The sequence below is a fragment of the Macaca thibetana genome, chromosome 16 (assembly GCF_024542745.1).
Source record: "Macaca thibetana thibetana isolate TM-01 chromosome 16, ASM2454274v1, whole genome shotgun sequence".
NCBI lineage: Eukaryota > Metazoa > Chordata > Mammalia > Primates > Cercopithecidae > Macaca > Macaca thibetana.
Genome location: NC_065593.1, coordinates 58,561,967 through 58,589,783, shown reverse-complemented (window position 1 = coordinate 58,589,783; position 27,817 = coordinate 58,561,967). Strand labels below are relative to the sequence as shown.

At 58.9% G+C, this 27,817-nt stretch overlaps 2 protein-coding genes across 7 annotated transcripts in view; one reads left to right on the top strand and one right to left on the bottom strand.

The window, feature by feature from the left end:
• The window catches only part of AATK (apoptosis associated tyrosine kinase), a 46,174-nt gene extending 21,770 nt beyond the window's left edge, over window positions 1-24,404 (bottom strand). The window contains exon 1 of the mRNA XM_050763985.1: window positions 24,121-24,404. Coding sequence (XP_050619942.1) covers window positions 24,121-24,175 — 55 coding nt within the window. The 5' untranslated portion in view covers window positions 24,176-24,404. The remainder of the gene's footprint in view (window positions 1-24,120) is intronic.
• NDUFAF8 (NADH:ubiquinone oxidoreductase complex assembly factor 8) overlaps window positions 1-27,817 on the top strand; it is a 269,205-nt gene that overhangs the window by 157,529 nt on the left and 83,859 nt on the right. The window contains exon 1 of one of the 6 annotated variants that reach the window (XM_050764117.1): window positions 8,895-8,898. The exons of the other annotated variants lie outside the window; for them this stretch is intronic. The gene's annotated coding sequence lies outside the window, so the exon portion shown is untranslated. Of the gene's footprint in view, window positions 1-8,894; window positions 8,899-27,817 lie in introns of those variants that run through there. 6 annotated transcript variants of the gene reach the window in all.

The following is a 27,817-nucleotide window of genomic DNA, read 5'->3' as shown; positions in this document are numbered from 1 at the left end:
ATACAAAAAACTAGCCGGCCATGGTGGCGTGTGCCTGTAATCCCAGCTACCTGGGAGGCAGACGCTACAGTGAACTGAGATTGCGCCACTGCACTCCAGCCTGGGCGACAGAGTGAGACTCTGTCCCCCCCAAAAGAAAAGAGAGTGACTGACTTTCAATTTCTGATCTCCAGAACCTACAATAATTGACTCCATGAAATCTGTAGTCAGTGGCCACAGCGGCCAGAGGAAACTCACACAGCGGCCCTTCCGAGGGGCTCAGAAGCAAAGCCTTTGTGGTATCTGCCCCCAACTCCTGTGCCTCCTGGGACACAGGACGGGCCCAGCGAGGGTGGGGGTGCCACAGAAAGCTTGGTGGCTGGGCTGGTCCCTAGAGGGCCACCATCAATCCTCAAAGCCATACTCAGATGCAGTGGCTCAGGCCTGGCACCAGCTGGTCCCAAGGTGGGGGTGGCGAGGGCACATCTGCTGTGCACACGTGGCTGGACGTGCAGGGGGCAGGTCCAGGTCGGCTTCAAGGACTCTGCCCAGGCTAACCCTAGAGGCCTCTGGTGCCAGTTTTTCCTCCTCTCCTCTCCTCTTTCCTTCCTTCCTTTCTCTTTCTTTCTCTCTCTCTCTCTCCCCCTCCTTCCCTTTCCCTCCCTCTCTCTCTCTTTCTTTTTTGACAGAGTCTCACTCTGTTACCCAGGCTAGAGTGCAGTGGCATGATCTCAGCTCACTGCAACCTCCACCTCCCCATTTCAAGTGATTCTCCCACCTCAGCCCCCCAAGTAGCTGGGATTACAGGCACCTGCCGCCACCACCACCCCCGGAGAACTTTTGTATTTTTAGTAGAGCTGGGGTTTCACTATGTTAGCCAGGCTGGTCTCGAACTCCTGACTTCAGGTGATCCACCTGCCTTGGCCTCCCAAAGTGCTGGGATTACAGGCATGAGCCACTGGGCCCGCTCTATCTTTTCTTTTCTTTTTGAGATAGAATCTCGCTCTGTCACCCAGGCTGGAGCACAGTGGTGCAATCACGGCTCACAGCAGCCTCAAACTCCTGGGCTCAAATAATCCTCCCGCCTTAGCCTCCCAAGGTAGCTCAGACCAAAGGCTTGCACCACCATTCTCAGCTAATGTTTACATTTTTTTTGTAGAGACAGGTCTCACTATGTTGTCTAGGCTGGTCTCAAACTCCTAGGTTCAATCCATCTTCCCGCCTTAGCCTCCAGTTTCAAAGTTAATGTCTAATTTGGCCATTCTCTGGCTCCGGAGTGCTGCCTCTGCTGAGAGGTTGGGGTGGGAAGAGGCAGAGCCAGCCGGAGGGAGCTGGCAGGGGGCCAAGAGCAGGGAAGAGAAGGTGTTTGTGGTAGAGACACCCCCACAACAGGCTGCCGGTTTTGAGTTGTTCCCACCCTCCTGGGAGTGGCCCCTCACCTGTGAGTCCCCCTGAGCAGTGAGGACCCGGCCCCGCCCCGCCCCGGCCAGCCAGCTCCCCTGTCCCCATCCCCCAAAGTCCACTTCACTTGTAACCACCCTTTCCACCGAGGCATGGACGCACAGTCAGCGCGACCCTCACGCCCACCAGGTGGCACTCTCAGCCATTTTACACGGGCGGTGGAGAGGACAGGAGGCTCCCGGGACGCTGGACCACGCATGGAGGAACAGGGAGACCAGCTCCAGGCACAGCGTATCCTCAGCTCAAAACACAGGCATGGTCCAGGATGGCGCTTGCTCAGGGCAGAGCTGAGGGATCCCAGCTTGGGGTGCCGCAGCCGGCAGCATTGCCGGAACTCGGTCCTCCCTCGAAGGCCATGAGAGAGTTCCGAGAGTGGCCTGGCTGAGCCTGAGGATGGCCCCACAGCCCAAGCCCTTGGGCACACCTGGCTCGGCGAGTCCCCACCCCCGCAACCTGCACACGTCCCAGGCCGGAGCTGCCTCCAGCAGCCCCAGGTCCCAGGCAGCCTGTGCAGACCCTGGAGTCCCAGGACACATCACCTGACCTGGTCCAGCATCTACAGGGCTGTCCCCAGGACCGGGTGTTCACTGCAGCACAGGGTGGCCCTGGTCAAAGCCGAGAGCTAGGAAGTTTTCTGTGTTGGGTCCAAATGCACTTCCCCTCGACTCCATGCAGCCCCCACCTCCTGTGTCCACGCAGCCCCGCCTCCCATGGCCACACCCGGTCCTCCAGCCTCCTTGGCCCCTCTGGCTTCACAGTCTGTCTCCTCAGCATGTCGCCCCACAGTTAGCAATCCCCACCCCTGATAAGGCCAGGATTCTGTGGAGTCCAGGGGCCCCATGGTGAGTGGCCACGGGGTGTGATCCCCACAGGGTAAGGCGAGGCCTCCACTCTCTCCACCCACACCGCCTCTTCCAGAACCTTGGGCCCTACCTGTCCGGGGCTCCAGGCTCTGCTCACCCACTGGGCGTGCCTGGCATGCCCCATGGGTGTGGGCGTGATCCCCACATGCCAGCTCAGTCTGAGGTTCCAAGGTTCCCGGCCATTCACCCCACAACGGCAGGTGCACCCAAGATGAGCACAAGGCCCAGGGTTGCCCCTGCATGCTTCCTCCGCCCAAGCTGCCTTCCTGCAGGGATGGGTGGCCAGGGTGGCCAGCACACAAGGTGTGGCTCTCTGTCCCCACCCCTGTCCCCGCTCGGCCCCTCAGGAAGCTTCCTGCTAAGTGGCTCCATGCACCCCTCCAGGAACTCGAGGCTCGCTCCCCTCCCCTCCCTCCCCGAGGCAGTCTCCTTCAGCTTCCGTGGCACCAACAGCCAGGATCTCTTGCACAGACCCAGCCTGGCCCACACCCCCCAAAAATGCCCCCAAAATGTCCCCAAATCACACCCACAAATGGGTCAGGATCAGCAAAGCTGCAGATGGGAGCCTGGGGGTAAAGGTCAAGGCCCCTTGTCCCAGCCCCCACACTGCCCTCCCCATTGCTCTGTGCTGGCCAGGTGTTCACACCTGGAGCAATGTGGCCGCAACTCTGGGACAGGGTGGCCACATTGTCAGGGAAGAGCAGGCCTCTGGGTGGCCGAGAGGACACAGTGGCCCCTGGAGGTACCCCCAGGGAGGGCTGCTGCAGCTGGAACAACAGAGTGGCAAGAGGGCTGGGCAGGGGGCCTGCAGGAGCCCACAGGGCTCCCTTAAGAGCCACCCCCACCCACTCTCAGTGCCCCCCCCCCCCCCCCCCAGCCATTCACATTTCCAGTGTAGGAGGAGTTCGCCTTCATTGTTATTAAAGCTTCTGTCTTTTTTTTTTTTTTTTTGAGACAGAGTCTCGCTCTGTCGCCCAGGCTGGAGTGCAGTGGCCGGATCTCAGCTCACTGCAAGCTCCGCCTCCCGGGTTTACGCCATTCTCCTGCCTCAGCCTCCCGAGTAGCTGGGACTACAGGCGCCCGCTACCTCGCCCGGCTAATTTTTTGTATTTTTTAGTAGAGATGGGGTTTCACCGTGTAGGCCAGGATGGTCTCGATCTCCTGACCTCGTGATCCCCCCCGTCTCGGCCTCCCAAAGTGCTGGGATTACAGGCTTGAGCCACCGCGCCCGGCCAAAGCTTCTGTCTTAATCAAATCCACACTCAAGAGTGTGGCAGAGTCAGAGCCCAGCTCACTCCTGTGAATCCCAAAGTCCAACGTGCTGGTGCCCATTAGAGACACTGCCGTAGACGAAGCTCCCCAGTGAAAGAAGCTAACAGGGTGGAAAAAGAAAGCACAGACAGGAAATTTGCCCTTCTAGGGATTAACAGGTCAGAAGCTACAACAATGAGGACCTCACAGTGCTGGGGCACAGACCCGCCAAAATCTGGGCCTGGCTGTGCAGAGGATTCCACGCTCCATGACAAGCCTGACTGCAGGCCGGGCGTGGTGGCTCACGGATGTAATCCCAGCACTTTGGAAGGCCGAGGTGGGTGGATCACTTGAGGTCAGGAGTTCGACACCAGCCTGGCCAACATGGTGAAACTCTGCCTCTACTAAAAATGCAATATCCGGGTGGCGCATGCCTGAAATCCCAGCTACTCGGGAGACTGAGGCAGAAGAATCGCTTGAACTCCCGAGGTGGAAGATGCAGTGAGCCAAGATTGTGCCACTGCACTCCTGCCTGGGCTATCGACAGATCGAGACTCCCCCCACCAAAAAATAAATAAATAAATAAAAGCCTGACTGCATAACTTCAGATTAAATGATTCTAAGTTAGATCACAACATCTTAAAAGAAAATAGGTGACTATTAGATTTCTGAATGGAGAAGGATTTTTAAGCTAAAAGCAATGGAAGGGATCACAAAAGAAAAGATTGAAGGCTTTGACTCCATAAAAACGTCTGTCCCAGCCGGGAGTGGTGGCTCACGCCTGGAATCCCAGCACTTTGGGAGGCTGAGGCGGGCGGATCACCTGAGGTCAGGAGTTCGAGACCAGCCTAATCAATATGATGAAACCCCGTCTCTACTAAAAATACAAAAATTAGCTGGGCGTGGTGGCATGTTTCTGTAATCCTAGCTACTCGGGAGGCTGAGACAGGAGAATTGCTTGAACCCGTGAGTCAGAGGCTGCAGTGAGTTGAAATCGTGCCACTGCACTCCAACCTGGGCAACAAGAGCAAAACTCCATCTCAAAAAAAAAAAAAAGAAAAAGTGTGTTCGATAAAAGCCCTCAAATTAAAGGCACACAGCCAACCAGAAAAAACAATTTACAAAAAATGTGTCAAAGAGCTGATGTCATGACTACACAGAACACACAATTAGTGAAAATTAACTAATACTTTAAGAACCCAAACATAAACAAGACTGGGCACAGTAGCTCACGCCTGTAATCCCAGCACTTTGGGAGGCTGAGGCGGGCGGATCACCCAAGGTCAGGAGTTTGAGACCAGCCTAATCAATATGATGAAACCCCATCTCTACTAAAAATACAAAAATTAGCCGGGCGTGGTGGCACAGGCCTGTAATCCCAGCTACTCGGGAGGCTGAGGCAGGGGAATTGCTTGATCCCAAGAGGTGGAGGTTATAGTGAGCCACCAAGATCGCACCACTGCACTCCAGCCTGGGCGAGAGCAAGACGCCGTCTCAAAACAACCAACCAACAACAAAAAACCAAACTGCCCAAAATCCACGAGAAGATGTCCAGCCTTGATCATAAAGAAATGCAGAATTATAACATGTCCAGCTTCCAGACAGTGGGAGTTTTTAGAAGCCAGTAAATCAGAACCGGCGGCCCCGGCAGTTTGGTGGGTGTTAAAGCAGAACAGCCTGGAGACCTGCCTTCTTTCCAGCCAAGTAATTCCACATCTGGGAATTTACACTAAGAAAATAACCTTGGCCGGGCATGGTGGCTCACGCCTGTAATCCCAGCACTTTGGGAGGCCGAAGTGGGCGGATCACGAGGTCAGAAGATCAAGACCATCCTGGCTAACACGGTGAAACCCCGACTCTACTAAAAATACAAAAAATTAGCCGGGCGCGGTGGCAGCACCTGTAGTCCCAGCTACTCGGGAGGCTGAGACAAGAGAATGGCGTGAAACCCGGAAGGCGGAGCTTGCAGTGAGCCGAGATCACGCCACTGCACTCCAGCCTGGGTGACAGAGCAAGACTCTGTCTCAAAAAAAAAAGAAAAAAAGAAAATGACCTCGAGGGCACATGCATCCAGAATACAAATAAAGAATGAGAAAGTGAACGCCACAGATGGAAAAAGCTATTTGCACAAAGATGTTCATTGCAGTGGTATTTATAAGAGTAAAAAAGAGGCCGGGCGTGGTGGCTCACGCCTGTAATCCCAGCATTCTGGGAGGCTGAGGCAGGCAGATCACAAGGTCAGGAGATTGAGGCCATCCTGGCTAACATGGTGAAAACCCATCTCTACTAAAAATACAAAAAAAATTAGCCAGGTGTGGTAGTGGGCACCTGTAGTCCCAGCTACTCGGGAGGCTGAGGCAGGAGAATGCCATGAACCCAGGAGGCAGAGGTTGCAGTAATCGCACCACTGCACTCCAGCCTGGGGGACAGAGCGAGACTCCATCTCAAAAACAAAAAGTAAAAAAGAGCCTAAATGTTCAACAGTGAAAAAATGATGAAATAAAAACAATGGTATATCTGCAAAATAAGCCATAAAAAGTGAGTTTAAGACTATGTTTTAGGCCAGGTGAGGTGGCGAGGTGGCTCACACCTGTAATCCCAGGAAGCCAAGACTGGTGGATTGCTTGAGCTCAGGAGTTTGAGACCAGCCTGGCCAACATGGCAAAATCCCATTTAAAAATACAAAAAAAAAAAAAAAAAAACATTAGCCAGGCATAGTATCACACGCCTGTGGTCCCAGCTACTCGGGAGGCTGAGGTGGCAGGATTGCTTAAGCCTGGGCGTGGAGGTTGCAGTGAGCTGAGATTGTGCCACCATACTCGAGCCTGGGTGATGGAGCAAGACCCTGTCTCAAAGAAAAGAAGGTGTTTTAAACATATGGGATGATAGCAACGATGTTATGCTAAGGAAAAGAAGCAGGACGTGCAGGGCGCCCAAGACCAGGGCGTGAGGGAAACGTGTTATTGTGGCTGTAGGGCGTGGGGTATAGATAGATGTGCATATACATATTTGATGGGCTTTGACGTCTCATATACAGATGTTAGAACTAAGGAAATTACACACGGTCACCATGCGCCATTTGGTTCTCTTCCCTCTACCCTCAGTAAGGGTAGAAACAAAAAGCAGGACATAGAACTGTTTACAAATCCTGATCACAACTTTGTCAAAAAAACACAGAAGAAAGCTGAGAAAAAATACACCAAAGAATGAAGTGTTTGTCTTGGGAGGTAGAAATCCAGTTGGTTGCCTTCTGCACGTTCACATTTTCTACAGCAAGCATGCACTGCATTTAGAATCAGACGATGTATAATTGTAGTTGATTATCACTCAAACCCGATCCCATCACTACTGCCTTTACAGAGCCGCGCTGGACGCAGAATGGCCACCTGCCCTGGGGTCTCCGTCCACTTTGCGCTGCCCCCACCACGCTCAGCCTCCCACTAGCTCCTCCATCTTGACCTGCAGTCCCAAAGCCCCCGGTCCCTTGCAAAGCACCTGGTGTGGTCCTGGGAGGAGCCCACCCCAGTCCACAGGGACCCTCCCTGCCCGAGACCACAGCCCAGGCCAGCACACAGGGACTGTCCTCTGGACCAGTACCAGCCTCCAGGATGACTGGCTGGACTTGAAGCCACACATGGCTCTGGGATGAGGTACCTGGGGATGAGCCCTGGGGATCCCCCAATGGAAGGCACTGAATACAGTGTGGGAGGGGACACCAATGTCCTGAGGTGCCTGTGGCAAGGGAGGGAAGGAGCAGAGACACACTGGCACACACTTGCACACACACACAGACACGTGCTCTCACACACATGCACACACTCATGCCCACAAATGCACACACTCACGCTCTCACACATGCTCACTCATGGACATGTCCACATATGCACACTCTCATACATGTGCTCTCACACATGCACACACACGCATGTGCTGTCACAGATGCACACACACACGCTCTCACTCATGCTCACTCGTGGACACGTTCGCACATGCACACACTCGCACACACACACGGACACCCTTGCCTGTGTCCACAGTCCTGCTCTGAGCCAGCAGAGCCCACCTGAGTATCCAAGGAGCAGATGACCCTGCCAGTGAGGACGACACCAGGATGCTTGGGAATAGCCCCCAGGTGGGCAGTTGGCGAGGTGTCCCCAGGTGAGGGAGACACGGAGACCAGGGGTGGAGGTGCCTTGGCCAGGCCAGCGATGGGGCAGCGATCCAGGCTCTGTCCTGGGTGCACCCTGGCAGAGCTCTGGGTTGAATATGTCCCATGACTGGTGAGCAAAAGGGACGGCCATCCTGAGAGCTGCATTCCGGGGCCAGGGCAGCCCCGCCAGCCTCCTCCAGCTTCTGGGCACCCTCTCCGTTGTCCGCAACCCACCCATCCTGGGCTGGACCCTCCTCTCCTGAGCTGGTGCAGGTTCCCTTCCCTGACCCCAACACATCACCCACCGACGCAGCCTCCAGCCCCGTCACCAGGCCGGGTGGCCACCGCCCACACCCTATGTCTTCACCAGGCCAGGTGGCCACCCCCCACACCCTACGTCTTCACCAGGCTGCCCAGGAGTTTCGCAACCACACACCGCTGAAACCAGCTCCCCATGCGGTCCTGCCCCGGCCCTCCCTGGCCCTATGGGAAACATAACTCCTTCCCCCACCCACCCATCCCAGCTCCCTGAGGAAACCGAGCCCCTCCGATCCCTTGTCTTCTCTCCACATCCTCCAGCCCCTTGCAGGCCTCCAACCTCCACCCAAGGCACCAGCCCAGGGGGACCCTGCTCACGCCTCCCCGGGGGTCTGCAGAGTCACCCACCATGGCCATTCCTGACCTAGATCACAGCCACTTCTAAAAGCCCTGTCCATGGAGCCCCCAGCCCACCCTGGGCTTGGCTCCCATGGCCGTGGGCTCACAACAGCCCTGGGTGCCTGGGGTGCCTGGAGCCTGTGCTCCCATGAGCTCTGCCCCCCATTGACGCCTGTCCGTGCTCTCTGCTTGTCCAGGGTCCCCTCGGAGGCAGGGCCTGAGGCACAGGGTATTCAGGAACCCCCACTGGAAGGGCCCCCACCACCCAGCCTCAAAATGCCTGGTGCTTCAGTTCCCCCAGTCTTCCTGGAGGGGCATGTCCCTCTGGTCCGGCAGCTCAAGCCCCGAGGAAGGTGAGCAGCTGACCCGTGAGGACCGTGACTTTTTTAATGGGAAATAACAAGTGAGCCCTCGCGCTGCCATGGGACCGCGGTGGACCAGCCTGGGGCATCCCGATGGGACAGCACACGGTTCCATGGATACTTGGTACCCAGACAGGCAAATCCAGACACAGAAAGTGTGCGGGTAGCTGAGGGGAGGGGGATGGGGAGGGACCACTGATGGGTGCAGGGCGTCCTTCTGGGCTGATGAGAATGTTCCGGAACTAGAAGCGGTGGTGGTTTCCACACCATGGTGAATGTTCTACAAGCCCCTGAGCTGTTTGCTGTAAGATGGTTATTTTGTGTTGTGGGAATTATACCCTCAATACATTTTTTTTTTTTTTTTTCTGGAGATGGAGTCTCGCTCTGTGGCCCAGGCTGGAGTGCAGTGGCGCAATCTCGGCTCACTGCAAGCTCCGCCTCCCGGGTTCACACCATTCTCCTGCCTCAGCCTCCCGAGTAGCTGGGACGACAGGCGCCGCCAGCACGCCTGGCTAGTTTTTTGTATTTTTAGTAGAGACGGGGTTTCACCGTGTTAGCCAGGATGGTCTCGATCTCCTGACCTCGTGATCCACCCGCCTCAGCCTCCCAAAGTGCTGGGATTACAAGCGCGAGCCACCGCGCCCGGCCCCAGTACATTTTTTTTAAGTGAACAGTTTGACATCCGTGTGTCAATGCTGGGTGGGGACAGGCGCCCCTCCCCATCCTAGCGCTCCCCCCCATTCCTAGGGCTCCCTCAACCTAGTGCTCCCCACCCCATCCTAGGGCTCCCCCTGATCCCAATGCTCCCCCCATCCTACTCCTCAGCACCCCCGGCAGCTCACTGCCCATCCCCCCAGACCTCCTTTGTGCTCTGCCACCAGGGATGCCCCCTGGGAAGCCGCCCAGATCCTCCCAGAACGGGGACTATTCCCACAACAGGCTGTCCTGGGGGACGCCCCTGTCACAGCCAGACACCCTCCACTGCTCACACTGTGAAGAGCTCATTCCTCATCCAATGTCTCTGGGGACCTGAGACGCCCCCTGGCACTGCCACATGGAAAGGCGGGGCACAAGGGGTGGTCAGCAGGCTGGAAGCGGGCTCTGGCCCCAAAGGCAGACAGACAGGGGCCTCTCTGCCTGGGTGGCCGGCCGGTGGGCCTCAGCGAGGCATCTGAGGACCTCCTGGCACCAGGGTCCCCTTCCCACATCTGGTGATGCAAACGGGATCCCGTGCAGGAAGGAACTGGCGCAACCCTGGCAGGCGTGCCGCTGAGTCAAGGGCAGGCAGTACTGGGGGAGTCAGCACGCCCAGGGGTCAGGCCAGTGTCCCTGGGAAGCCCAGAGTGGTCCCCATTGTCGGTCACGAATACCCCACCTCTCTCAGCGGCAGGCTGAAGTAGCAAGATTCTTGGGGTCCCTGGGGCAGGAGAAGAGAGGAGGGGGCCCTCTGTGCCCCCTACTGCAGGGCAGATAGAACTTTTTGGCTGCGGAACAGGGTTTCTCTGCAAAGGTTTGCACAAGGGCCCAGACACAGAAGAGTCTGAGAGGAACAGAATTCCCAAGCAGAGACACAGTCACTTTTCCAGGTGGAGACACGGAAACCAGGTGTCGGCCAAGCCCCACCTGCACAGAACCCAGGCCCTGCACAGAACCCAGGCCCTGCACAGAACCCAGGCCCAGGCCACCTGCCTCCCCACTCCCCCGTCCGCCCCCACATCCCCAAGGTGAGGTAGAAAGATACATCCCCCAGAAACGAAAGGACAGACCCAGTGCCTGGGATCAAGCATTAACTTTTCTATGAAGCAAGGCTCCCTGGGGCTGGGGGGTGCCGTGGCCAGGGGCGTGTGCACACACTTGTGGCTCAGACGCATCTGCGGGGCAGCAGCCACCTGAGGCCAGGCCCCCACGCGACCCAGTTCTTCAGAGGCCCGGCCTCCCCCATCTGGCTGGTTATTTGGGCCCATCTCCCCCGAGCCTCCCAGGACAAAGGCTGTGTCCAAAGGACACCTTGACCCCAAAAGCCGGACCTGCCTGGGAGTGATTAAGGAGGGACTTTGATCATAATCCTGAAAGACACCGTCTCAACGCCATCCTCCAGAATACGCTGAAACCCCTGAAATCTAAAATCCCCAAAATCACAATCACCAGAGGGTTGTGTCACATTAGGCAGAGCGAGGACCCTGAGATTGTCTTTATTTGGAAAGTAAGTGTGCTCAAAGGAGATGCACACGGTGGTCAGGTTGACAAGCATGGCCTTTAATTTGGGTATCAACTCGATCATAGAAGAAGTGAAAACACAAGCAAAAAATACAAATCTCCCCGCCAAATTATTCAGTCGCATGAGACTTCCAACCCCTCACAGGCAGTGCTATGTTTGCCTTCAAAAAAACAGCCTTGGGGCCGGGCATGGTGGCTCACACCCGTAATCCCAGCACTTTGGGAGGCTGAGGTGGGTGGATCACCTGAGGTCAGGAGTTCAAGACCAGACTGGCCAACATAGTGAAACCTTATTTCTACTAAAAATGCAAAAAAAAAATTAGCCAGGCCTGGTGGCACTTGCCTGTAATCCCAGCTACTTGGGAGACTGAGGCAGGAGAATCGTTTGAACCTGGGAGGTGGAGATTGCAGTGAGCCAAGATTGCGCCACCGCACTCCAGCCTGAGCAACAAAGCATGACTCAGTCTCAAAAACAAAAAACAAAAAACAAAAACAAAAACAAACCCTTTGGCTGGGAGTGGGGGCTCACACCTGTAATCCCAGAGCTTTGGGAGGTGGAGACAGAAGGATCACTTGAGCCCAGGAGTTTGTGACCCACCTGGACAACATAATGAGACCCCGTCCCTACAAAAATTCAAGAATCAGCCAGCAGTGTGACTCCAACCTGTGGTCCCAGCTTGTTGGGAGGCTGAGGCAGGAGGATCGCTTGAGCCCAGGAGGTCAAGGCTGCAGTGAGCCACCATTGCACCACTGCACTCTAGCCTGGGCCACAGAGCAAAACCCTGTCTCAAGAAAACAGCAAACCACAACAAAAGTCCTTTGTCAGAGAAGACTTCAACCAGGTCAGCAACCTCAGAAGCAGATGCTTGCTGACACCAACGCTCCTTCCTGTTACAAAGCACGTTCGGTGGTGAGCTGAGCTATCCTTGGGAATCTGACCACTGGAGAAGATGGATTCTAATATTTAGTACTAAATCTAACAAAAACCAGTGCATGCTTCACTTTGCCTAATGGATGGCACCTTTAAAACCAGCTCTGCTGATTTTTTTTTTTTGAGACCGAGTCTCACTCTGTCACCCAGGATGGAGTACGGTGGTGCGATTTCAGCTCACTGCAACCTCCGCCTCCCAGGTTCAAGCAATTCTCCCACTGTCTTCCCGAGTAGTGAGGATTACAAACATCCACCACCACACTTGGCTAATTTTTGTATTTTTGTGGAGACGGGGTTTCACCATGTTGGTCAGGCTGGTCTTGAACTCCCTATCTGAGGTGATCCGCCCACCTCGGCCTCCCAAAGTGCTGGGATTACAGGCATGAGCCACTATGCCCAGCCTCCGTCCCCACTGATTTTTATCAGCTATATACAATTCATGCCCCTGTTGATTAGGAAATTCCAGGGCTTTCATGGCTTGTTTCTGTATTAACAACTGGGAAAAGTACAGTACCTTATCAGCATGTATTTGAAGATTTGGTGGACTGTGTGGAAGAAAATGGATTTCAATAGAATCCCCAAACCATAATGACAGATTTGGAATTAGGTGTGATCAAGGCTTCTAACAGTGACTTTGAAGATGTCACCAATAAAGTTTGTCTTTTCTGTTCCGCCCAACGCACTGGGCGGAAAATTCAGACGAGACAGGAACTTCCGTTTAAAGATGCGTCATTTGCCTGCGTGGGCGTTCCTCCCAGCTGATGACACCCTGGAGCGTTCAGGGAATTAACAGCTGCATTTGCCCTAAGAAGCCGGGGAAGTTACTAACTGGCTCGAAGATACTCGTGCGTACGGCAGGATGAGAGGACGCTTTGTGATGCTGTTGCTGCTCCATCACCAGCACTATTTCCGCCAAATCTGCGGTCTGTGTATGAGGCCCACGCGCAGTGGACCTCCCGTACCCCCAACAACACAGAAGTGCGGCACGGAAGATGGGAAAATCTAATAGGAATACTCATGCGGTACGGGCCGAATCACAGAATTTCAAAAGGAGCAGTGACGGCTCACGCCTGTAATCCCAGCACTTTGGGAAGCCAAGGCAGGCGGACCACCTGAGATCAGGAGTTCGAGACCATCCCGGCCAACATAGTGAAACCCCGTCTCCACTAAAAATACAAAAATTAACCCAGCATAGTGACAGGCACCTGTAATCCCAGCTACTAGGGAGGCTGAGACAGGAGAATCGCTTGAACCCAGGAGGCGGAGGCCACAGTGAGCCCAGCTGAGATCGTATCACTGCACTCCAGCCTGGGCAACAACAGTGAAACCCCATCTCAAAAAAAAAAAAAAAAAAAGACAGAGCAGTGCCACGCAGATGATCAACGTGAACGTGTTCTCCAAGGAGAGCCACAGCCTATGGGAAAAAAAGCAGTTCCTCGTCGAAATGCACAGGCTCGCCACATGGTCGTGAGAGGCAACCAGCTCTTAGGAAACATTTCTGTGCAGCTGCCCATCACCTGACCCTGCCACACACTTTTTCATAAATCCAATTTTCTTTTTCTTTCTCTTTTTAGTTTTTTCCCACTATTTTTTGTTATTTTCTTTTCTTTTTGAGATGGAGTCTTGCTCTGTCATCCAGGCTGGAGAGCAATGGCGCAATCTTGGCTCACTGCAACCTCTGCCTCCTGGGTTCAAGCGATTCTCCTGCCTCAGCCTCCCAAGTAGCTGGGACTACAGGCGCCCACCATCACACCTGGCTAATTTTTGTATTTTAGCAGAGACGGGGTTTCAGCATCTTGGCCAGGGTGGTCTTGAACTCCTGAGCTCAGGTGATCCACCCATGTTGGCCTCCCAAAGTGCTGAGATTACAGGCATGAACCACCGCACCCAGCCTTTCCTACTACTTTATTTACTTTTTTGAGTCGGAGTCTTGCTCTGTTGCCCAGGCTGGAGTGCAGTGGCGCAATCTTGGCTCACTGCAACCTCCGCCTCCCGCGTTCAAGCAATTCTGTGCCTCAGCCTCCTGAGCAGCTGGGATTACAGGCGCCTGCCACCACACCTAGCTAATTTTTGTATTTTTAGTAGAGACGGGGTTTCACCATCTTGGCCAGGCTGGTCTTGAACTCCTGACCTTGTGATCCACCTGCCTCGGCCTCCCAAAGCGCTGAGATTGCATATGTGAGCCACCCAACCAATTTTCTTTTTTTTTTTTTAAATAAGGTCTCTCTCTGTCACCCAGGCTGGAGTACAGTGGTGCCATCAGAGCTCACTGTAGCCTCGAACTCCTGGGCTCAAGCAATCCTCTCACTTCAGCCTTCCCAGTAGCTGGGACTACAGGTACGCACCACCATGCCCGGCTAATTTTTTATTGTTTGTAGAGATGGGGTTTCATTGTGTTACCCAAGGTGGCCTTGAACTCCTGGGCTCAAGCGATCCTCTTGCCTCAGCCTCCCAAAGTGCTGGGATTACAGGTGTGAGCCCCCCATTTCTTTAGGAGCACAGTTCATCTGTTCATCCGCCGGTAACTGTATGCAACCTTAGTAGCCTGAGGGTTTCTGCAACAATGTATGTTACTATGGCCTATTGTATTGTGTGAAGTGACCTCTGAAGTTTTTATGCTTTTCAAATAAATCCCCTTTTCAAATGCAAATAAATGTCTTTTTTTTTTGAGACACAGTCTCGCTCTGTCACCCAGGCTGGAGTGCGACGGTGCGTTCTCAGCTCACTGCAAGCTCTGCCTCCCGGGTTCACACCATTCTCCTGCCTCAGCCTCCCGAGTAGCTGGGATTACAGGCACCCACCACCATGTCCAGCTAATTTTTTGTGTTTTTAGTAGAGACAGGGTTTCACTATGTTGGCCAGACTGGTCTAAAACTCCTGACCTGGTGATCCACCCGCCTTGGCCTCCCAAAGTGCTGGGATTACAGGTGTGAGCCACCACGCCCGGCCTAAATGTCTTTTAAAGAATCTTTTAAATCATTTTTTCCTGAATTCGGTTTTTGGAATTTTGATCTTTTGGGATTTCCACACTCAGAATGATGGCACTTGGGACTGTGTCTTTCGGGATTCAATCAGCTCCTGCTACAGAGAGCCCCAGTCCAGCGGACCCCTCCTCGGCCCTGAGCGCCAGGCAGGCAGGAAACTGAAGACCCCCACGCTGAGTCAGAAGCAGGGCCCTGGGCAGGGGTGCGGCAAGACCCCACAGGCCTCCTGACACAGGGGAGGGGCGGGAGGAGCCTCTAGGACAGTGACGGCGTCCCCACAGGCCCTGGACGCAGCATGGTGCCCGGCCCTGAACTGTCCCCACAGTCACTCCCGAGACCAGATAGATGTGGGCACCGTCTGCCACGTGGGATTCTGAGTGGCAGGTGAAGACAGAGCAGGGGCTGTAAGTCACAAGACTCTGCTCCCACCAAGAGAGGGGAGCCCGAGTGTCCACAGGTAAGGACCACGGATAAGCAGGCCGGCCACGGTTACTTTCAGGAGAGGCCACATAAAATGTAAGCTTCCGGGACAAGCCCAGGACATGGCAAGGTCCGTGGGCCTGGGCCGGGTCCACCCAACACCGCATTCACTGCACCCGCCCACGCACACGCTCGCCTCCCACCCGGGGCTTCGTGTACTCAGACGCACACGTGCCCTCCACGCACATGCCTGTCCCACATGCTGGCAGCCCCAAGGTGGGCATCCAGCCCTCCCTCAGGGCTGGGACTAGCCCCACTCTCTGCTGCAGGGACCCCGCATGGTCCCCGGGGGTTACCACGCCAGCATCTTTAAGCCTGACTCTCCTGCCCCTCGACAGCCAACCCTGCAATCAAACATGGGCGCCCAGCCCAGCCCAGCCCAGGGAGGGAAGCGAGTTCTGCCAGCTGGACACTCACAAGGGATGTCCCCTCTGTTGACGCATGACACAGCCCAGGCCCAGCCTCCATCAGCATGAGATGCCCCAGGGCCCACACCAAGGCTGTTGGGACGGGCACCTGGAATGCCCCTGGTTCCCCAGCAGGCTGATGCCTGACAGCAGAGAAGCTCCCAAGGGGCAGGCAGCTCCAGCTAAGGTCCCACAGCCCCCATCTCTTCACTCCTGGCCTGTCCCTGCTTGACACACACTGTTTCCCAACACCTTGGCCCTCAGTCCCACTCTTCCTGGGGGCCTACCCTCCTGTGCATCTCGGGCTCCCAGCCCTGACGCAGCCCGGCATCCAGCTGGCCCCCTAGGGACCTGCACAGACTGAGTCTCTCCCTCAGTGCTGGCTGGGCAGCAGAAGGGCCTGCCGGGCTCAGGCTTGCCAAGGAGGAAACGGGCAGGTCCACGGCCAGGGCGGCCGAGCGTCGCGGATGCACGCCGGCTGCAGTTATTTTTAGACAGGACTCGCAGGGCCGCCTGTCACAGAAGGAAAAATAAAACAGAGTCTGACGCACCAGTTCGGGCTCCAGCAGCAGCTGAGCATCTCACCAGACCCCAAGGCAGAGAGCAGGGTGGGGGCCCAGCCTCCGGAGCCAGGGTCCGCGCAGGATCCGTCCTCCCCGTCATTCATCCCTGGGGCCAGGAGCTGCTTTCAGGGACGCCAGCCTCTGGGCCACAGAGATTCCAGGCAGCTTCCCAGGGAGAGAAAGTGCCCGAGCCTGGCGGTATGCTGGTCAGTGTCTGCACCCAGCTCCCTGGGAAGGAAAGCGGGGCGTGTGCCAGCCCCTGGCGCAAGTGCTCCCGCCTCAGCCCATTTCAGGGTGGGAGCTGCTGGTGCTCAGCCCTGCACAGGGTCACGGCAAGTGAAGCAGCAGCCGCCTGCTCACGGCGCACAGACCTGAGGCCTCGTGTCCAGGACCTGCCCGCTGCCCCGAGCCTGGTTCCCTCAGGCCAGCTGGCCAGGGCTGCCCGATGCCAGGTACCAATCACCAAGGAGGAAATATTTCCAACAGGCACTCGCCTGAGGGGCTCAGAAGGGCTGGGCAGGCCCTGGAAAGGCTCCTGGCATCTTTCGCCACAGAAAGGCAGACAAGACCACCATGGGTAGCCCCACAGGCTCACGAGCCCTGGCGTTATGAAAACAGCAGCCGGCGCTGGTGGGAGGGGAAGCTGTGGAGACGCTCGTCCATGGGGATGGGGGCAAAATGGCATCACCTCCTGAAAGCTCCCTGGACAGTGCCCCACAGTCACACACCAGCACCCCGATCCCTGGGGCCGCTATACACACAGTGAAAACCGCAGGGCCCAAAGAGGCCAAGGCCACAGGACCCTGCTTATGAGACGGACGCCCAGGCCAGGCACCCAGAGACCAACACAGATCGGTGGCTGCCAGGGCTGGGGGCAGGGGATGCGGAGTGATGCCCTCGGGCACGGGGCTAGCCATGCCATGGCTGCAGTCTTGGGAATGCAGGAAAGCCCCGAGCTGCTCACTTGACACGGGTAGGTCCTTGGTATGTGAATTATCTCTCAGTAAAGGGGCCCTCACTCCAGCGTCCACGATAGCAGCCCACGAGACAGCCCATGGGACAGCCCATGGGACAGCCACGGGACAGCCCACAACTGAGCATCATCCACAGTGAGCGAGCGAGATCCCCAACATGCGGCGGGGGAGGGTGCCGGCGAGTGACAGGCCAGGTGGCTGTCCTTGGGGCAGTGGCGAGTGATGGGCCGAGTGGCTGTCCTGGGGGCAGTGGCGGGAGCTCTCAGGGACTCTCGGGGGCTGGGTGTGCTGCCACATGGTTAAATCCACTGGGGAGAAGCCCCGGACCCGCACCCCCGAAGCCAGAGCGCGCCTGTGTGTGCCGTGGTCACTAGGAAGCCACACGCCTTTTTCCCAGGGGGTTCGAGGAAATTCCATGTGGGCCACACAGTGGAGCCCAAACCCTAAGCAGGCCCCACTGGCTACAGAATCCGCAGGACCACATACAGAGGGAACCCAAGGCCCCTTGTTCAAAGTCACTAAGAAGTCCCAGAAGCAGAGAAGCGAAGCCAGAGCGGCCCCAATGAGCGCCAGGCCCTCGTCGGACGGCCCCCGTGAGCGCTAGGCCCTCGTCGGACAGATCCTCACACAGAGGACGGTGTCCCCAGCTCCATCAAGACACAGCCTCAAACCGTGGCCTTGGCACAGAGGCGACTCGGCAGAGCCCTGGTCCTGGGCCAGGCTCCCCTGCCCCCCAGCCTGGCTCCCCCAGGCCAGCTGGCCAGGGCTGCCTGACACCAGGGGCAGGCAGGGGTCTTCCTGGGGACCCTGGCAGGTGGGTGGAGCCGGACTCCTGTCCATCAGCAGCAGGGACCCCACACCCTCCCCGAGGTGAGATGGGGATAGGCTGGCCACGCCCCACCATGAGAGGTGGCCTTGAGCAGCTCTGGCTCAGGACAGCATCCTGGCCCTCACTCCCCCAGGGGCAGGTGGCCCCAGCTGCCCAGACTCGCCCACTGCAGAGGCCCTGCCTGCTCTGGCATGGCCACCTCCACTGGCAGGGTCCCTGCAGGAGCAGGAGTCTCCCGACCACAGCCCCCACCCCCAGGCTGGCAATGGGAGCACAGCCTGCGTCCTCCCAGAAACCCCCACGTACCGGGCTCTGGTGTTGCTCCCACGCCGCTTTGACTGTGACTGTAACCCCAGAGTGACCCCCGGGTGTACCCCAGCCCACCCAAGGCCCCGGCCCCCTGACCCTAGGCCCCGGTCCCTGCAGAGGGAGGCTGGGGACTTGGCGAGGACGCCGCCTCCAGTGACAGTCCTCAGAGGTGCCTGGGAACTGGCTCCGGCCCCGTCCGCTGCCCTCATTTCCTCTGCCGGCTTCCTCTGCGGGGGGCGGGGAGGCCAAGGCCGCCGGTCCCACTGGCGCTTGTTCCTCTGTGAAAGGCAGGGCCAGGCCCAGAGGGGCCCAGACGCCAAAGCCCTCCTGTTACTGTGGCCTGTTGAGGGGACAGGGGTCTCCCCACCACAGACACGGGCTCCTGGGCCCCTGGATCTGTGCCACCACGGACAGGACCGCAGGCCATAGGCCCCACGGCAGGTGCTTTGCATCAGGCTCCCACCCAGGAGCGGTCAAGTGGGCCTCCCGTCAGCCTTGCCCTGAGGTGCACAGAAGGGTCAGGTGGCCTTCGGGAAAAACCCACCCTGGAAGGACCCTGTAGCCGGAGACAGGAGGCCAGTGACAGGAGGAACCACGTGGTCCCAGGCTCGCCACCACACCACATCCGAGTAGACACGGGGGCACGCCGTGGACCCCCTGCCTACCCCGTGGCCTGAGGAGGAGGCAGAGGACGCCACGCAGCTGTGGCCCTGGCATGCTTCCTCCTCACACCCAGCCAAGTGCCCTGGCGGGTTCTGAGGCTGGGGGCCAGCACGTACCCTCATTTTCTTCCAAGGATTAACTCTTCCTAGGACGCAGTCAGAGTCTCCTCATGTCTTGAGGCAGCTGTGCTCACCCCTCAGACCCAAGGGGACCCCCAGATGCATGTCTGGGACCACGGGCTGCTGGCCCAGACGGCAAGGAATGGATGTGCTCACAGTTGTGGAGGGTGGAGGAGGAGAGCACGGTGTGGGCAGGGCCGCTCCCTCCGAGGCGCTGGCGGGATCCTTCCTGCCTCTCTGGCATAGCCGCCCCAGGTGCTCCTGGGCTTGGCTTTGCTCCAGCCTCTGCACGTGGCCTCCTTCCCCCGTGCGCACCACTCCTCCCCTTTTTATCAGGCCCCAGTCATTGGATTCAGGACCCACCCCACTCCAGGCCGACCTCATCTTAACTTGATTACAGCTGCAAAGACCCTAGTTCCAAATAAGGCCCCATTCCGAGGTACTGGGCGGGCATGGGTTTGGGGTGACATATTCCACTCAGCAGATGCCTCCGGAGGCACAGGCGGGAGCACAGTTCCCAGGTGGCCAGGGTGGTGGGTGAGTGCAGAGAGGACGTGAACGGTCACTAGCCCTGGAGCTGCCGTGATGGCACCCGGGTTCTCTCAGGAGCCTCGTGGAACATGGGTGCTGCCGGACCCCGTGAAAGAGGTGAAACAGACACAGAGAAGTTATGACACCTGTCCATGGTCACACAGCAGGGCCCAGCTCAGGACACCAGCCCACAGCAGAACTCTCCCGTGAGGCAGGGTCAGGGTTGGGAGCCAGGGAGGCAGCGGCCATGGCGGGGAGTCGATGCGTCCCGAACATGCAGGGCGGCATAAGGCAGACCTTCCAGCATGTTCCACACAACACAACAGCTGCCAGCCCACCCCAGCCGGCTCTGGGGCACTCGGGCCCACAGGGTGGCCACCGCAGGGGCAGGTGCTGGGTCTGAACCCCCAGCAGGGGCTGCTCCCTCTGGCACACCCAGCGCCCAGGCTGGTCCTTTGGGTCACTGCACCGCCCCATGGAGGGAAGCGCACAGCCTGGCCTCCTGGAGAATGTGCCGGAATGAGGGAAATGGTCTCCCTCGGGGGGCCTCACACCCACACCCTCCCCGAGTGCCTGCACTCACGCTGGCAGGTGGGAGCCAGACCCATGCCCAGGGCCCATGGCCTGCATGTGACTGCTTCCCAAGGCCACTATCCACACAACCTTCCCATGGGACCCTCTCCAGGAACCCACCTCGGCCTGCACGCCCGAAGCCTAAGGGTCTCGGTGGGAGACCTGAGAGGAAGTGGGGGGATGGGCCCAACCCACGGGCACAGCTTCCCCTGGGGCATCCTCTGAGACCCCAGGGGGCGAGAGGAGGACAGGTAGCTCCTCCAAGGGCAGGTGCTTGCTGCCTGAGCCTGAGCGGTCTGGGAGGCTGCAGCAGCAGCTGCCTTCAACCAGACCCCACACATGGCGCCCGGGCAGTGTCAGCCGTGGGGCACCTTCCAAGGGGAGGACTCCCAGGGGCCACCCAGGCCCATGGCCTCCTGCTCAGCCCCTTGAGCCCCTGAGTCCAGCCCTGCCCCTGCCACTAAGGCCACGCCTGGCCCGGGGTTCACTGCCTCCTCTGCCCTCTCCCCATCAGCACCATCTCCCTGAGGCCCAGCCTGCCCAGCCCTGTGCCAGGGATCCAGTTCACATGAATGCTGAGAGCAAGCACCACTGCCAGGCACAGGTATTTCTCCCAGGAACCCCTCATGGCGCCTGGCTCAGGTCAGACACAGGGAGGAACCGTGGGCAGGAGACAGGGCGTGAGCCGAGGGACAGGGGAGAGGTGGGGGTCTGGGGGTGGCAAATCCAGGCTGCCACATGTTCCGAGAACTTCCACAAGCTCCAAGCCCTGCCCACTGGTCAACAGTGACACCTCTGCATCGGGGTCAGCCATGACAGGCCCTGCCCAGGTACCCACCCTTGCCTCAGTGCACCACTGCTGTCCCTTCAGACCTGCCCATCACAGCCATTCCCACCTTACAGATGACAAAACGGGCATGGAGAGCCAGTCACAGAAGGGCCCGTCAGCAAACCAGAGGCAGCCCCAGGGCAAACTCCTGCTCCTAACTGTGCAGAGCATTCGACCCCCCCCCTTCAGGCTCAGTGCGCCTCTCTGGAAGATGGAGCAAGGCGGCGTCCCCAGGCCCACTCCCAGCCTAGGACAGCTCCAGGCCCCAGGGCTCAGGACGAGTAGAAATCACGGCGCTCTGAGGCCGCACCAGGGGAGGTGAAGGCTGGGGAGGGTGAGCAACAAGGTCAGCCCCCTCCCTTGGGGCACTCAGGTAGAAGGGGTGACCTCCGCTCGCTCAAGGCCATGCCACCCCCTTCCTGCCAGCCTGGACCCGGCCATCCTGCCCACGCGCTACCTCCATCACCCTGCCTTCCCTGGCCGCCATGCCCACCCCAGAGCGAGGTTTCATCTGTGCAGAGTGGAGTTCAGAGAGGCTGGGTGAGGAGCCCGAGGCCACACAGCACAGAGGCTGGAGGGCTGCAGCTGCCAAGAAATCCCCCAGGGTCACTCACCCACGCTCCCGAGTGCCAGGGAGATGGGGGAAGAGCTGGGCTCCAGAGGAGGCGGCTCTCTCTGGTGCTCGAGCAGGCTCCTGGGCTGGGTGCCCCCCTGCCCTGCCCACATCTGCCTGGCGCGGAAGAAGGTCGGGGCCCAAGCAGCCCACAGTCTGTGCCCACAGCCTCCACTCTAGCTCAGGCCCTGCACTCTCGGGCATCTTTGCCCCCTGTACCACCACAACTGCCATCACCTCTATGGAGACTGGCACCAGCTCCTGTGATGAACAAGGAGCTGGCCCGGCAGCGGGGCGGGGCCTGGTGACTGAGGTGAGACCCCTGTGCCCAGGTGCTGGCACTGCCCCAGATGCTGAGTGACACACAAGTCAACTGCCAGAGCCACAAGCGTGGGCCCCTCCCCTCTGGGTGCCCCCCACAGACACAAGCAGCCTCAGAAGGAACCAACTCGCTCCAGTTCAGGGATGGCAAGGAGCCAGCCGTGTGCTGCAGGAAGCTTGGGCCCTGGGGGGTCTCTGTCCCAGCACCACGACCTCCAGCACAGAGCCAAGTGCTCACCAAGCACTAAGCCCACCTGGGCCTGCCACAGGTACTGTCAGCGCATGTTATAGATGGGAAAACCAAGGTTCACAGAGGCAAGGCCAGGCAGAGGGACTGCAGCGCCGGGCAGCCAGGCTTGGAAGACTGGGCTAAGTTTAGCGGGAGGGCACGGGACCCCCCTCTCCTCCCTAACCCCCTCAAGGGTGCTGCTGCAGAGCCTAGACACAGCCCCTTAATCCGAAGGAGGGTACTCTTCCCCACCAGCACCAGAACCTCAGGCAGCCTCTCCTGGCAGGTGGGCCCTGGAGCCCAGCAGGTGCCTGCAGCTCTGGTCCAGCATCTTGCAGAGGAGAGACGCCCCTTGTCTCCAACAACTTCTTCTCCTCTAAGTCATTAAATGGACACATTAGAATTACTCAGATCACAGCTGTTTACCCAGGGAAGGGCAGAGCCAGTGCTACTCAAAGGCAGGGGAAAGGGCTTCTCATGGCGAAGGGCAAGGCCGGGCCCCAAGGGAGGGTGTGGGCTGAGGGTCCCCTCTTCTGGGGACAGAAAGGACCAAGCACCGTGGGCCACGCCTGGCATGCAGATGCTATGAGGACCTGCCCCAAGCCTCCTCCACCCCCTGCCCTCGGGAGACATCACAGCTGTTGTGGGGGCTGCTGGGCTCTGGGCCTTCACCTGCCCACCACCCAGGGACTTCTGAGCCCCAGGAGTCACTAAAGGAAGTCGTTTCTGAGCAAGTGACACCCACAGCCCTAAGCCCAGCAGACAGACCTCCCACCAGCTCCCTTCCTCCGAGAAGCAAATGCCTTCAGACCAAGATCTGCCCGGGGGACCCCCGTGTATCCCTGCCAGACTGCATGCCCTGGGCCCTGCTCCAGGGAAGGAGACACAGGAGATCGCGTCACATGCAAACACGCTTTGTTTGGGCTGGCTCAGCCTGGTGCCAGAGCCCCAGTGACGTGTGGGTGGGACTTGGCCCTGGGGCCATGGATGGCACAGGGCGGGGGGAGGGGGTGGTTATCTCCCACTCAGGCCAAGCAGGGGCCGGATCTGAAGAAGCAGAGGTTAGAAAGCCCACAGCTTCCTGGTGACGGATGGGGCTTCCAGCTGCCCCAGCCCCCCCTGCCTATCCCAGCTGTCCACCGCAGCCAGGAGGCCAGGCAGCCATGGGTAATCGTGCCCTGCCTGGTGCACTGGCCACACAGGGTAAGAGGCCTGGCCTCAGGTCCCCTGCAGCCAGCTTGACAGCGTCACCTCGGGCCCCCACTGTCAGGGGGTCTGGGCATCCACCAAGCCCCTCTCTTCTGAGCCTCTGCCCACTGGGCTCTGTCATGTGGACTGGCCCCTGCTCCCCCCACATCCCCCGCCCGCTGCTGGTGGCTGGGCAGGGCTCCGAGAACCGCTCCCAGCCTGGGAAGAAGCCTCCCACGCCAGGGCCCCGGACCCAGGAGAGGCCATGGCAAGCCTGAACCCCATCTGGCTGACACCCTCCACATCCCCAAGGGCCCTTAGTCTGAGACCAACTCTCCTGGACACCTGGGGCCCACGCAGGCCCTCTGTGCCCCAGTTACCTGTGCCCGGGAGGCAGCCACGGAGTCACGACCAGGCGGGGGACGCCAGCCCACAGGAGGAGGCCGGTTTGTGCTGGGGCCCAAGGCCTGCCCCTCCGAGATCTGGGGCCGCCAGGGGGTCCGGCTGCTTCTGCGACTGGGCTCGGGGCGGGGAAAGGGTTAATTTCCATGCAAACCGGGAGCCGGTGGGGCCCAACGGCATCACGTCCGCAGCGGAGGGAGGCAGCGGCGCGCAGGCCGGGCCGCCAGGGACTCACCGGGGTCGAAGTGCGAGCTGAAGGCGAAGCTGGGGTTGAAGAAGGACGACGACATGGCCGGGCCAGCGGCCGGCGGGCATCCCGGGCGGGCGCTGCGCTCAGGACGCCCGCGGCCCCGGCCCGCGCCGCCGCATCACCCAGCGGCCGCCGCAGGTGCGGAGCGCGCCGGCCCCCGCGCCCCGCGCCCCCCGCCGCAGCCGCAGCGCCCGCACCGGTGGGGGCGGCGGCGACAGACGAGGCGCTCCGCCCGGCCCTGGCGCCGCGGGGCTCCGCTGGTGCAGTCCGAAAACGCGGGCGGGAGCGCGCGCGGAGCGGAGCGGGGGAGGGGGGGCTCCTCCGCGGCCGGGGTGGCATGGGGGGGCAGGGAGAGGGGGACACGGAGGGGAGCATGGAGTGGGGGACACGGAGGGGGGACACAGAAGTGGGCATGGAGGGGGGACACGGAGGGGGGACATGGAGGGAGGACACAGAAGGGGGCTTGGAGGGGGGACACGGAGGGGAGGCATGGAGGAGGGGGGACCGGGGGCGTGCACGGAGGGGGGATGTCACGGAGCGGGGGGATGGGCCGGAGCAGGGAGCACGGAGGCCTGGGACTGAGAGGGGCACGGAGGCTGGTGGGTGGGAAACGGAAGTCATGAGTGGTAAGTCGTGAGTGGGTACGGAGGGAATGCCGGCGTGGGGGAGGGGGTGCTCCTAGGTGGGAAGGTTCAGGGAGACAGGTGGGGGAACCCGGGAGCACACCCAGGGCGGGGCTTGGTGCTCAGGGGCCCTCCCCTCACTTGGACGTTTGGAGGCAGCTGGCGTCCGTCCCCTTGCCCCATGTGCTTCGGGTGGCACCTGTGCTGGTGGAGTGGGGTCCTGGCTTTGCACACACGCCTGTTCTATTCCAGGGTGCGACAGCCATGAAGGAGGAACCTGGCTGAGTCTCCACCTGCCCTGGACTGTGCCATGTGCTTAGTGCAGCAGATTCGCCTGGGCACACAGGGGCCATCCCTTCCCTTATGTTTCTCCCAGCATCCCCCGTCCCTGCCCCAAAGCCCCACCTTGCAGGGTTGGGGCGGGGCAGGTTCCACCCAGCCCGCCCCTGTGGGAGCCGGGAGAATGAAGGTGCAGTGGAGGCTGGTCCTGGTGGCTCATGCCTGTAATCCCAGCATTTGGGGAGGCCAGGGCAAGCGGATGGCTTGTGCTCAGGAGTTCCAGACCAGCCTGGGCAACACAGCAAGACCCTTTCTCTACAAAAACTAGAAAAATGAGCCAGGCATGGTGGCGCTCACCTGTAGTGCCAGCTACTTGGGAGGCTGAGGTGGAAGGATCACTTGAGCCTGGGAGTTAGAGGCTGCGGTGAGCCAAGATGGCACCACTGCACTCCAGCCCAGGTGACAACGAAAACTTGTCTCAAAAAAAAGTGTCCTGGAGACTCGCAGTTGAGTTTGATGCACCCTCATCCACTCATTCACTCACTCACTCATTCATTCACTCACTCATTCACTCACTCACTCATTCACTCACTCACTCATTCACTCATTCACTCACTCATTCATTCACTCACTCATTCACTCACTCACTCATTCACTCACTCACTCACTCACTCATTCACTCACTCACTCATTCACTCATTCACTCATTCACTCACTCACTCATTCATTCACTCACTCATTCACTCACTCATTCTGGGACCAGATGGCTAAGCCCCTTGGCAGGGCCCAGCTGGGGTTGGGGCCTGTGGAGCAGGTGAGAGGAGCCCACTCCAACAGGGCTTTTAGGAGTTTAGGGAGAGAAAGGAGCCTGTTCCCGGCAGAGGGGCCTGCAGAGATCAGGACAGGATGTTTTGGTCACGGGACAGGTGGAGGCCAGGACCCACCCTTCTTTTCCTAAGGGGGTCCCTCATGTAGGAAGTTTCCTCCCAACAGGCAAAGCAAGGGGCCTCCACCCTGTGCCCTCGGACCTTAAGGGGCCCTGGCTGTAGAAGACCAGACACCAACTACACCTGGGGAGAAGGAGACAGGGCACCCAGAGCCTTCTTCCCGGCCCTGACCGCGTGGCCAGCCGAGGCTGTAAGGGGCATTGCCTCAGGCTGCCGTTGCAGGTGAAGGAGCCATGTGGGTAGAGTGGCTGATGGGGGCCTTGCGCACAGGAGGCACTCAGAGGCCCTGGGCCACCTCGTTCAGTCTGTGCCTTCAGGGAGCCCAGAGGCCCGGGAGGATCAGTGCCACCCAGCGGCAGGGATGGTTGGTGCCAGCAGGCTGTGATACTGGAGTGGTCCAGTGTGACGGACAGAGGGTATGGCATACCCTCATGAGTCTCCACTCTGAGTCCCCTGTCAGGGCCTACCCTCCCCAGCCCAGGAAGGAATGCCCTCGTCTGCCCAGCCTGGAAGGTGCCCTGGACACCTGGACCTAGGCACGGGGAGGTGGCCAGTGGCCCTGGGTGGTTGCTGGTTGGCATGTTGGGGAGAGTTTCTGTCCAGAACTTCCGTGCCCACAGTGGCCCTGCCTTGACAGCCTGGGCGGCAGAGTGAGACCTTGTCTCAAAATAATAATAATAATAATAATTGATACAATTAAACATTGTGGCCGGGCACGGTGGCTCACGCCTATAATCCCAGCACTTTGGGAGGCCGAGACAGGTGGATCACGAGGTCAGGAGATCGAGACCATCCTGGCTAACACGGTAAAACCCCGTCTCTGCTGGAGTGGCCAGGACAGCTTGCTGTGACCAAGAGCTGGATCCTCTCAGGTTTGCCTGTGAACACACACTGTACACTTGTGGCTGGGCCACAGCGCAGGGGCTTCATGCTGTGGATCTTCTTGGGGGTCCAGGAAGGACAGGGGAGAAGCTGCCCCTGGGCCCCAGGCCAGCACTGCCACCCCATGTGACCAGAGCGACACCCCTTCTCCAGGGTGCACGGGGCCCTCTGAGATTTCGCTGGAACCAGGAGTTCAGATGCTTCCACTAACCGTGACCTTAGTGGGGCTCCCCAGGTGCTGGCTTTTGCCCACACTGGGACAGGACCAGTGAGCACCTGTAGATAAGAGGTCCCTGAAGACATAGCTGTCCCCTATCCCCTGGCCTGGGGGAGGCATGATCTCCGCCCCCGGGACTCTCTGGAGCGCAGGAGGAGCTCACCGAGGAGCCCAGACTGGCTGGGAGAGTGTCCGTGCAGAGGCATTTCACGTCCAACAGGAAAAAGGCCAAGAGGCCCGGCGGGAAGCCCAGGTGTGGTGGAAAAGAGGGGGCAGGGGCAGGAGGAGCCTGGGGGTCTGGGGATTGGAGACCAGAGTGAGGCATGCACGTCCGGAGCAAAGTTTAGGGGGCACCCAAAACTCAGCAGTTATGCCCATCTGCAGATAAACCATCAGCAGGATGTGATCTGTCCATACAATGCAATGGTATTGGTCCATACACAGGACCGACGCCCTGACCACACGGTAACACGGATGACACATGCTACAACATGGATGACACATGCAAATACCATGCTCAGTGGAAGACATAAAAGGCCAGAGTGTGTGATTCCACTTGTATGAAATGTCTGGAACAGACAAATCCACGGGACAGAGGACAGGTAGAGGGCCACAGCCGGGGGAGGGGCACGTGGGGGCGATGCAGAAGGGGCACAGGGCATCTTCCTGAGGGGAGGAAACTGTCCTGAATTAGCTAGAGGTGATGGCTGCCCACCCTGGTGAAGATGCTGAAA